This window comes from Triticum urartu, chromosome 2 (genome assembly GCF_003073215.2).
Source record: "Triticum urartu cultivar G1812 chromosome 2, Tu2.1, whole genome shotgun sequence".
In the NCBI taxonomy this organism is placed as follows: Eukaryota; Viridiplantae; Streptophyta; class Magnoliopsida; order Poales; family Poaceae; genus Triticum; species Triticum urartu.
In genome coordinates, this window is record NC_053023.1 from 396,117,547 (window position 1) to 396,129,640 (window position 12,094).

Below are 12,094 nucleotides of genomic sequence, written 5' to 3' on the forward strand. Positions count from 1 at the left end.
AACATTTTCGCAATGTCCACATCACATTGTGGTTATACTTTCATAGTGACTAAACTAATGTTAAACATGCAACGTCTATGTTTCTAGCGGTGACTCTAAAGTTGCAACGCTCATATGCATTTTATGTGTCACCAACTTCACTTAGTTCTCAAACTAAGTACATAATGGATGAATATTTATTCATCTCGAATGTTTCACTTAAGAGAAACATGCTGCCATGAGCACATCGCGAATGATCACCCATTCGTTTTTCAAGACCTCAAGTCTATCGCAGCTCACAATTCTGTCATTTAATCAACATCAAGTTGAGATCCCATGATCAAATATTTTCATATGTAATCCGGTTGAAAACCCCTTAATACCCTTTACATCCTCATATGATGGTATTATCATTTTTCCATGATGGAGAAACATGGAATTTCTTAAAATCATCAGATTCACCCAATGGGTTCTAACCCATTATTTGTAATTCTTGCTAGTATGAGGACTTCAAAGACAACCGAAGACGGAACTACCTCTTAATAGGGAATAAATCGTTTTCAAACGATCACAAAGACAACTCTCAAGTTTGTCAAATGTGTGGTTATACAAACATCGCACCTATGATTACCAAACCCTCAAAGCTATGGTCAAACCACACTGCAAATTTATTGAAAAGGAAAATAAGTTCATTGGATTGTTCTTAAATCTTCATCAGAAGGAGAGAACCAAAATCTAGTGCAATAAAAGGATGGTAAATTCCTTTGCAATGATGATATGTTTGTGTAATGAAATTTTCAATAATACTGGAGACCTCATGTAATCTCTTAATTATCCCAAAATTTTATTAGCCTATACTTGTTGTACTACAAGTAGTGTGATGTTCAATATCTTATTTCTCGGACATGATATTTGATAAATTTTGAATGTATGAATCAAGTAATACTCAATATTGTTGCGTACACAATAATTTTCTAGATCTTAATATATTGAATATTTGGCTTGGTAACCTTAACCATCCTGGTTTGGGGATGATTAGAAAAATATTGACAATTCTGTTGGTCACAACTTATCAAGTTACAAATTTTCTCAAATCATCAGATTTTATGTGCATCGCATGTGCCATAGGGGAAATAAGTTTTAAGGCACTCTCACCTTAAAATTCTAAGCAAGACACTTATTCTTCCTTGAACACATTCAAAAGATATGTCTGGATTGCTTAACCATTATCTGGGGTAATTTAGATACTTCATGATACTCATATACACATTCATAAAATGTTTTTAAGTGTGTCTCTTATCACACACAAGCATGCATGATCTTACTAAATAAATTACTCAACTTATCAAAGTAGGAGCAAATTCTCCTGAAAACATGATCTATAAACCCATTCGAATGAACAGTGTTGTTGAACTAATTCAATGAGAATTTTTTGTATTAGGTACTTTATGTGCATACCCAGAATGGTTTAGCTAAATTTCTTATCAAAGAGAGTTAAATGAATTACATGACCACTTTTAAAGAATTGTAAATTTACCAGCCTCTTGCTGGACACATACGGCCTTACACACCGTAAGTATGATCTAACTCATACCAACTGCATATCATACTACTTTCCCCTTGTAGTAACTACGTGGAAATCAACAAAGTATTTCCCATCTGCGATAATTTGGTTACATACCAATATCACCACTCCAGCGTACATCAATGGACACTCACAGAAAATTAGGGATCTTGTGAGGAATAACAATTTATCCGTCAATCAAAATTATTCATAGCCTGTATGCTGTTTACATCAGCAATAAGGATATTTTCCGGCATTAGGGGAGATAAGTACCATAAAGAATGCCGAGAAATAAATTAGAAATGTTATTGACATTCAATCCTTATATCCACGTACTCAAAGAATCTAAACTAGAAGTTTAGAGAATCATATATTTGCAACACATTGCAAATTTGCCACATATATTTACTGGTGACAAGGTGTCACTAAATTCTATATCCCAGTAAAGTGTTAGAAAGAGTGGAGGTACCTGATAAACCACTCTTCTCCCAAAATGAGAGCAAGAGGGGGAGAAAATCTGACAACACGAGATATAACTTCTCATATGCTTCCGCGGAAACAGAGGAAATCAAAACCTTAACCAGTAAATGTAATTCAACATCAAGTTGAAAGACACCTCACTGGATGCTCATCATCCAAAGCCCGACATAAATGTGCACAAATGTTTTGGTGCCGGGACATCAAAACGCCTTGACTCCATTTGTTATAGGAAATCACAAGGAGTTAAAAAGGAATAAATATATTATCCACAAACTTCAGTCATTCCATCAGAATCGTATAAACTAAAGACTACACTTGTCGACATATATTTCTTCTCAAATTGCTAAACCTTTTGGGCCCCGAACCAAAATCCATGGTAGAGTGCCTCTTGCACTCATATTGGTTCACATAAAAGGAAGCAAGTAATGAAGAATAGCACTCGCTCTACAAATGAATAGTATTTACCGCAGTAATACCTACTCCCCATAAGTATCTTCCATATGGAATACTAAAAACTTCTCATTCATAGACAAAGTCAATGAGGTGGTGAGAAAGCGAGGCTTGTAGCAAAAGGGTTCACGCAGAGACCCGACATCGATTATGATGTAACATACCCTCTTGGTATGAGTGGAATTATGTTTCGATACTAAATATCATTGGCAGTAATAATAATAATAATATCCATGCAGTTGATGGATGAAGTGGCTACATACTCATATGAGTCACTCATTTCGGAAATCTCTATTCAAGTCCCTGAAGGGCTTATACTTCCGAATCCAAAAGCAAATCGTAACAAGTTTTGTGTAAAACTTTATAAGTCACTCTTTGACTTGAAATAGTCGGAAATCATATGGTACTACAGACTAAATGAGTTCCTTCTTCAAAAGGAGTACTCAAAGAATGATGATTGCTTATGTGTTAATAAGGGAATCCCAAATTTGATTTCCTTATATCACTTAGTGTATATCAATGACTTCATCATCAATGTCTATACAAGACCTAAACACACACAAAATCATCTCAAGACGAAAAATTTGGATTAAACCAAATTTAGCTTAAGTTTATAACTTGAGCATTCTCTCAAGAATACATATCAGTCTACATATATCCAAAGCATATATGAGAAGTTCAATGTGGATATATCACACCAACAAAACGTATATGGTCGATATGAGGAATATTAAATTATATCTCAAGTTCACAATAAATCTTGGACAATTCCATCAGGAAAATCAAGATTTGACCATGATATGATATATGATATTGGCTCTTTACTTGATCCCAACAAAGCCATATCAATGACTAAATTTGATGTAATAGCCTTCTTATGGAAGTCATCTAAATAGAATTTAACGGCTACTTCCACTTATCATTCTCACAATTGCTTTATATAAAGGCATTGAAAATATGCTTAGCTTAGCAGAATGATTAACCACACTCAAAACCATGTCGTTGAGATTCATCAGAATAAAGTAACTTGATTTATCAAGATGCTACCACTTGTGTTACTCAATACATACAGATTATATGAAGAGCGATATCACAAAGCATATTGCTCGAGATTACTTATCCTGATGAATTATAGAAAAGTGATGAAAAATTTGCAAGTAAAATACTGTGAAAATCCAACAGATTATTCACAATGGCATGATCATGTCAATGAAATTGGTACGAGATATCCTCGAGATTTGCAAAGTTCAGGGGGGAGTAATCTCCCAAACTATAACCTGTTAACAATCATCAAATTACATATATTGTACTCTTTCTCCCTTCATGAGTTTTCCCTCATGGTTTCTCATAAAAGGTTTTTAATGAGACAATATTGATACAAGTGTTCACATATGTCATGTCAGTTTCTCCTTATATTTTTCCCATTGGGTTTTAAAGGAGTTTTCAGTGACATATCAGATCGCACTCTTTTCCTTATGAGTTTTCTCTCAGAGTTTCTCATAATGGTTTTTAATGAGGCAATATATTTTTAAGATAATATGCAATACTTTCAAGTTTTCCCCATTGGGGTTTTTAAAGGAAAGTATACAAAGCATATTCATTGTTCTCTAAACTCACCAATGATTTTTCTCCTTCTTCAAAGGTTTTTCTCATATGAGTTATCAAGAGACAATAATCATTATATGTTGCATCATTTTCTCCTTATTATTTTTTTTCACTGGGTTTAAAGGAGTTTTAGCAACATATCTACACTATTCTCCTCATATTTTTCCCACATGGTTTTTGGAGGAGACTTTAAAGATTATACAAGCATTTCTGAAGATGAAGATGATGAGCATTCTCAAGGGCGGCCATATATTAGGAAGGAGTCTATCAAGATGATGTAGATTCATCTAGTGAAGCATAGATTAGGGGGAGTGTTAAGGATTAATTAAATCCTAATAATCAATGCTTAGGTCGGTTGTTTAGTTTAGCAACCGCGACTATGTAATTACCGCCTCTGTACATGGGTATAAATACCCTATTCTTCAGTCAATGCAGTTACTGCTCAATCCATTCATTCCTCTCTCTTTTTCTTCTTTACACAAACTAACTAGCACAACTTTGGTACAACTTTGTATTTTGTACTAAAGTTGTGACAATTAATATTGGATCGAAGGGAGTAATAAATATGGTCAAGTCAAAGTTAAACCACATGAAAATATTTAGTTAGATTGACATTATGCCACAAAGGATCTTATTCTCGTTTTTTGCGCATAGAAATTTGAAAAAGAGGTCCTGGTGGATGTTAGAATTTATGTGTTTTTCCTCAAAACTGAGCTAAAAGGAAAAATTGCCTCCGGATTTTCCTTTTACACATTCCTTTAACCAAAACATGAATAGTATCATCATATGAAAAATTCATATTCCTACTATTTTTCTCGACTTTTTCCTTGAATCAAAGGAGCCCCAAGTGTGCACGAAGATAGAAGGTGGCAGATTGCAGATTTTTTTAAAAAAAACTTGCCCTATTGATCAGTATGTTTTCCATTTTGTACCCTAATTTGAGTATTGAGTTGAATGTGACTGGCGTGGCCCGCTCCTCGTGTTGATTTGGATGTGATGTCTCCGGCGATTGCCGCTACCGCACCTCCTCTAGAGCGCCTCCACCACCACCCTCATCTGAGAAATTGCGATCTTCAAGCCGGCGTGTGTAACCTAATTTCCTCCACAGTCTTAGGCTTCAGTGGCATTTACCATGCACTTTTGGGACCCGAGACTCTTGAGTACATTGAAAGCTTCGGGTCACTAGTGACGCTTTGAGCTAGTTGCTAACAATCGAATTGATCACTAGCCAGTTAGTTTGAGGTAAACAAGGCTGCCTTGGGAGAAAACATGTTGAGAGGCGCCCACAACATGAAAATGCCCATTGTAATGGGGTACAAAGTGGAGAAAAATAATGCTAAATGGGTTATAAAGTGGTCAAGGTTTTGAAATGTGGTTACCTCTTGTCATCTTTGGACACTTAGAGGGTAACAAAGTGGAGTTTACTTGAAGATTTTTTTAAATGGACATGAATATGACAAAGGACTTGCCATATTGTATCTGATACAGCTACCTACGAGATACAACACAGTGATACAAAAATCATCTATTATACGGTTGCCAAGTAGAATCTTGCTTGCCTGTTTCACATCGGTGCCATGATCGCGCCTCTCTCTGAAACCAACACTATAACTAGCTACAATATACTCACCAATTTTTTACCCGAGTTACCCCGAGAGGTCCAAGACATGTGAAATTTCATGGCAGAACAAATGGCATGATTTTGTTTTTCAAATATGGCTTCCCCTATTTCACGTTAGTGACACCATGGAACAAGCAATTTGTTGGGTTTAGGCCCACATCGATTGCTTGGAGTAAGTAGGGCATAAATATGTATGAGGGTACCTACTAGGCTAGATTTTTCTTGGGAGAGGGTGTGTGTAAGGAGCCTCTTATAAGCTTGTCTAGCATCCATTGAGCCTAGTTGGTGGGCCGAGACTCCTGTGTAGTTGCCACACGATGCATTTGGGCTAAAAATGCTCGTTGGCAGTTATGAGATTGTGTAGAAAGTTGCACCAGAGCCAGTCCCCTTGCAACAAATCATGTTTAACCCGTTGGTGGTCGGTTATGGTTGCTGGGCTAGGAATGCCAGTGTTATCAGGCCCATGCGATCAATGTGTGTGGGGAGCTTGTATTGCTCTCCGGGTAGGCCTAGTTGGTGGATCGAGATGCTCGTGTAGTGAAACTATGGCATATGTGTGTTGAAAGCATTGGTCAACGGACCCCAGTACCACACTCAATCAAAAAATAAGAGAGAAAATCACATTCAATACACTATTTGAAAGAACACGATAAAAGGCAGATTCAGTTACCTTTATGGGATGAAAACCCAATGGCACCTCCAATATTTTACAATCAGACTTAACATGTTACATGAGCACATGCGAAAGCATCCAAGAAAAAAGAAGAACATAGAGTACACAAGCACCACTCCACCACATAAAAAAAATCAAGGCACATGCATTTACCCTCCAGCCATGTAGCTACAGAAGTGTGAACAAGGATGACGACTGTTGGAATCTACTATCTACAGACATGAAGTTATTGTTGCATTAGGGGGGGGGGGGGCATAGCTATATTGGTACCACCATGGATGGCTTATAGCATACACTCATGGTGAAGACCTTACCTATAATTCAAGAAGGAACAAGCATGAAAAAATAATCACAAAAGGCGACTTGATGACCTTGTGATCAAATAAAGCATAATCATTGCATTTACAAATGGTCTAACACAACACATAAACACCAAAGGTAAAAAGGTTTTGTCATCTCATAGAAAGGAACAAATATACACATAATGTTGCTATAAGGAGACATGGATCACTCGGGTATCGAACACATGCTCCTACAAGTACCAAAACAACCTTGGCAACAACACATGTTTTGCAGACTTGCTAATATCTCTTCACCATATACTGTAGCAAGCATAGCTTGCTGGACTAGTGACCAAATACATGTTACAGTCTAGGGACAAGCTAATTCCGATGGGAACCTCAGGTAAAGATACCCTAACTACTAAAGACACAATGTTGTCCCATTGAACTTTTTAGACCCACTGAAGATCAAAAAAGTTGCCTCCCATCCAATAGTCTTCCCGAATAAAGAGCAGTATCACAAGATCCCATTGTTATTTCCTCCGGACTAAATCAGCCTCAATAATCTTCAAAATGGTCTATCAACAAGGTTGATAGGTTTTGCACCAAAGAATTTGTAAAGTGGAAAATATTTAGCTCTAACTATTTGCCACCACATGGTCAAGCGTCCACGCATAGGAAACTCACATTAAATTGATGAATAGACCTAAGTACAAGACACCTTTATACTTAGGTTTGCGATCCTTTGTAATCTCATCAAATGATGTCTCTTCTTAGCCCCACCCACTTGTGACAAGAATTTTCTCCTAGAATTTTCGAGGGTCTCTAATATTGTTAGGCATGCAGAAGATACCTAGACATAAAGCACATGGGAATTCTATACAAACATGACTTAATAAGCACCATCTTACCACCATTAATACAAGGAATTCACTCTCAAAGCCTCTAGCCTATTATATACCTTTTCACATAAAGAGTTCCATCATTTTGCCAAGAACCTATAAAGCTACTACTAGAGACTAATCTAACAACTGCCACCTCCACCTCCACCTCTGATCTCGTGTCCCAGCTGCCGCCACCTCCTACCTCCCCATCCTTTCTTTCCCTCGCTACTTGTAGGGACTAGTGGTTGAGCTAAGCCCTGACAATAGTCGATGAAGGTGGCCGCAGGAAGGTCTCCTCTCCGGTAGCCTTCTGTAGTGAGATGCAATGTATGGACATCAACTGAGGTAGAGGGTATGGTTCTGGGGCGATGGCGGTGGGATTTCAAGCCTAGCTAGCGCTTTGTGGTGGCGAGACACTAGTGGCCGTGAACCCATCTGCAGGCACGCATGTGGCAGTGGTGGCGCAATGGTCCTGCACTACTAGGAGATTGTCGCGAAGAATCAAAGGGGCCTGGATCTTCAAATTCGGCGGCAATGACAAGTATGTTTTGTCGACCAATTGCAAGTACAGTGAGGGTTTGCCGGAGCATCTCGAATTGGCATTTCTATAGTACTGGTGACCTTCTTCCCTTGTTGATCCCCGTCGCATGTGCGACGATGATCTTCTTTATCGAAGCCTTTGATCACGAATGACTTTTATCGTGGCTCGACTGCTTGCTTGTGTGTGCATGGTATTTACTTGACTGCATCTCACATCACAACCATACTACGCATATAGCTAATGGGATCATGGAAAGTGGTGGCGGCAACACGTGATTGGCTTTGATTTGTGGTGCTTCTCGAGTACCCGATCTCGAACTTCATGGTGAAAACCCTAGGTCTAACCCTAGTTGGTTATATCTGACAATAATGTTTTTTTTTGCGTTATTGCCTTTTTGAAGGCATTGCTCGGATATGCTCGAACTTGCTCTTCAGGGTGAAAACCTAGAATCTGGCCTTCGTTGATTGAATCCGCCAATGGTGACGCTTGAGCGTCATCCCCTTCCTGAAAGCGTTGATTGTGGAGAACTTTTCCCCTTCTCTTTCTTATGTCAAAAGATGGTTGGTGCACATATGATCGTTGTTGTAGTTTCTCAATCGTTGTTTTGATTGATTTGGGTTATTCTCTTCTCCTTTTTTTTCATTAGGCATACTATTGGTTTTGTATGACTTTGCTCTTTGCTCGCGTGTTTCTTTTTGTATGCATGTTCATGTTGGCTGTGTGTATCTTTTTCTGACAACTGGTTGTGTGCATCCTGATTGTGCAGAAACCAGGAATGTGCGCATTGAGTTTGTATCCCTCTAATGTTTCATTTCAAGCCAATAAAATCCACTCTTTATCGATATAAAAAGTTATAAAGCCAGTGTGCCAACAACTCATAAAATTTATCCAAAGCTCACACGCACCGTCTCATAGATGTAAAATAATGGTACGTTTCAGAAATTGCTAATGGTGCTCGAGAGCTTCATGCAGGCATGCAGCCCATAATTTGTAATTTTCAAAAAATAAAATTTTAGTTTTATAAAATTCTGAAAAAATACACACGTATGATGTATACTATTCCCTCTGTTCACAAATATTGTAAGGCAACCTCACCATTATGAGGCAATGCAAAAAAAAAAAAACCTCACCATTATGAGTCACGTGTGCAGCCAAACCAGCAATCAGGTCGTGCTTTATGATATGGGCCACGCCATCCTGTAACTTTGGAAATAGAGGCCATGTGTGACACGACACGATTGCATGATTGGATCAAGGAAGGGAACAGTACTGCTACTAGTTGGATCATGCAGACTGCCATAATCAGGCACCTGATTTATCTGCAACTCTGGTCATCGCAAGTCGCAACAGGACAAGTAACACCAATCATAGCATGCATGCATGTGATCTTGAACTAAAACTACCACAGTTATTTTAAGGCCTGTTTGGTTTCAATAAGTCACCCGACTTATAAGTCAGGTGACTTAAAACTAGTGACTTATAAGTCACGTCTGTTTGGTTGTCACCTGACTTATAAGTTACCTGACACACCTTTCCACACCAATCAACATCATGCAGGTGATGGGACCCACGTAAAAGGGGTGACTTATAAGTTTTAAGTTGGGGTGGAGCAACTTATGACTTATAAGTTGGGGTGACTTATAAGTCGGGTCTGTTTGGCAAAATAAGTCATTTTTTTTCACTTTTCGACTTATAAGTTGGTGACTTATTTGGAACCAAACAGGCCCTTAGATTGGAGGGAGTACTGTAGAAGAAAGGAAATTAAGGAGAGGAGATAGGTCATGAGGAATACATAACTGATTGAGCACTAATCACTCCTGGTGCAGGTGGAGTTAAGAACTAGTATACATCAGTCGATTCGTAGAAGAATAACAAATCCGGCTCTTTTTGTCTGCTGTGTACATTTTTTCATGTGCAGCACGAAGGTCCACGTAACGGTTATTTTTAGTTGGGGACGACAGGTACGTTTTAAGTTTGTGAAACTGGAGGCGGACGCTCTGCCGTTGCTTCAGATAGCTACTAGTCGTGCACAAGATCTAGTTTATTCCGAATTTGTTTCCGCGCACCGTTGAAAAACTCTCCTCCACACTAACACGGCTCCATGCATGTATGGAATCGATCATGCACCCGTCGCCACTGTCCATATCACGGCTGGCAACACTCCGGAAAATATTTGTTTCTTTGTCCATCTTCAGGGTGGCGTGCATGCATGTACTCGGTAAAGATCTAAACGCTTTTATATTTCTTTACCGTGGGAGTACTACATAATCGTAATATTATCAAGGGGGCCAAATTATCAAAGCGGGAAGACCAACAATTTGTTTCGGAAATCGAATGATCATATGTACTTATGAAGAGTCGTACGGTGGCTGGCCAATCCTAGCGGGAGCGCTAGCTTGCTGGCCTTGGCAGATTTTTACCGGGATACGCGTCGGCCCGTGCGCGTTTTCCTGCAACTGAAAGCGGAACACGTAGGGAGAAAAAACAAAATGGGCATCGAAGAGAGTAGAAATTACTGGAAGAGTAGTAGAGTACGTACAGTGATGTTCAGCTAATCCTAAGCCGCTTGTTCAGACGCGCTGGTGCGCAGTGCGCGGCCAGGGAGACGTACCCAGCGTCGCCGACTGCCATTCGTGCTCCATCCACGTGGTCAATCGCCGGACTCCGGCGCGTCCACGTCAGACGGTCAGGTCAGTGGCAATCGACGCCGTACGTCCGGTAAGACAGTAACTACTACAGCGCAACAGCAAAGAAAGAAATCGGTCGGCCCTTTGCTCTTCCTCTCTCTCACCCAGCTCGCCTATAAAGCAGACCCGGGCGCCACAAACAGAATCAGAGACAGAGAGAGAGGGGGTGTGTGTGCTGGAGCTTGCTTGATTAATTCTTCGGCCGTCCCTCCAAGAGCAGACCAGCTGATCGGCAGAGGCAGAGATTTCTCTCGGCCAGCACTACAATCTTTACACTCCAAGCTAGAGAGCTCGCGCGCTAATTAAGCTAGCAGCATGTCGTACCCCTGCCTTCGCCGCGCCGCCGTGCCGGTAAAGCGGGTCTGGCTCGGCCTCCGCGGGCGCCTCGGCCTCCGTCGATCCACCGGTGAGTCTCATCCTCATCCTCCTCCTACCTCTCCTGTCTCTTATCATCGTGGACGATGGAGCTGACGAGTGGTGCTTCATCCATGAGTTGCAGGTCTTGGCGAGCTTCGCAGGGAGGTCCGAACGTGCGAGTACGATGATGTGCACGTCATGTGGGAGCTGCTCAGCGGCATGGACGGCAGCGCGCCGCGCAAGTACGTGCACGTAGCCGCCACCGCCGCCATGGTTGACGCCGCCGCCCGGAAGAAGCTGAGGGGGAGGAGGCGGGCGAGGAGGGCCGATGCCGAATCCGCCGCGTGGAGCCGCCTCTTCTCCTCCTGCTGCGCCTTCTGATCTCTCGCCTGACGGCCGGGTTTGGAAAGGATGTTTTCGAGATCGATGAATCCTCTCTCTTCGCTCTTGACCGCGTGCAGCTATGATATGAAGCAGCAAACGTGTGCGGAGAAGGAGGGAGAAGTGATGACCCAGTGTCGATTCGCGTCTACGTAGTACGGAGTATGTACGTATTGCGAGCTGTAAATACAGGCGGCTCTGCTTCCATTTTGATGTAGTAAACCGATCCATGTAAAAGAGTTTACCATCATCACCACCCAGGGACAGTTTTGTTCGTCTGCTAGCACAATAAGTACATGCTAGTAATTTGCTTGTCCATTTGAAAGTTCGATTGGTATTGTTAAAAAGCAAAAAAACAAAAACAAATCTGCTTATTTCGTATTCTGCGTCGCTTAGTTGCGGGTGCCATCGTAAGAAACAAACGCCTCGTTGACAAATACCATCCGATAATGTATTTTGGATATTTAGCCAGGTGTGAAAATCGATGAAACGGACCCTTTTCTAACACTTCAACACAAAATGATCCGGATCTGAAAATATTTCACAAACTGATCCTTTTTCGCATGACGTCCGGGCTGGGTATGTCTGCAG

The 12,094-nt window shown here is 40.6% G+C and overlaps 1 protein-coding gene across 1 annotated transcript; it reads left to right on the top strand.

Annotated features, from left to right (window-relative positions):
* Window positions 1-10,880: 10,880 nt before the first annotated feature.
* Window positions 10,881-11,832, top strand: LOC125537502. Its single transcript, XM_048700825.1, has 2 exons — window positions 10,881-11,171; window positions 11,265-11,832. The coding sequence occupies exons 1-2, from the start codon at window positions 11,081-11,083 to the stop codon at window positions 11,501-11,503; spliced, it is 330 nt and encodes a 109-aa protein (XP_048556782.1). The 5' UTR covers window positions 10,881-11,080; the 3' UTR covers window positions 11,504-11,832.
* Window positions 11,833-12,094: the final 262 nt, after the last annotated feature.

Bases quoted from the DNA above. Each gene is read 5' to 3' on its own strand.
- LOC125537502 (XM_048700825.1), top strand. From the start codon at position 11,081: ATGTCGTACCCCTGCCTTCGCCGCGCCGCCGTGCCGGTAAAGCGGGTC. The intron at 11,172-11,264 runs GTGAGTCTCATC...CATGAGTTGCAG, and splicing joins CGGCCTCCGTCGATCCACCG to GTCTTGGCGAGCTTCGCAGG.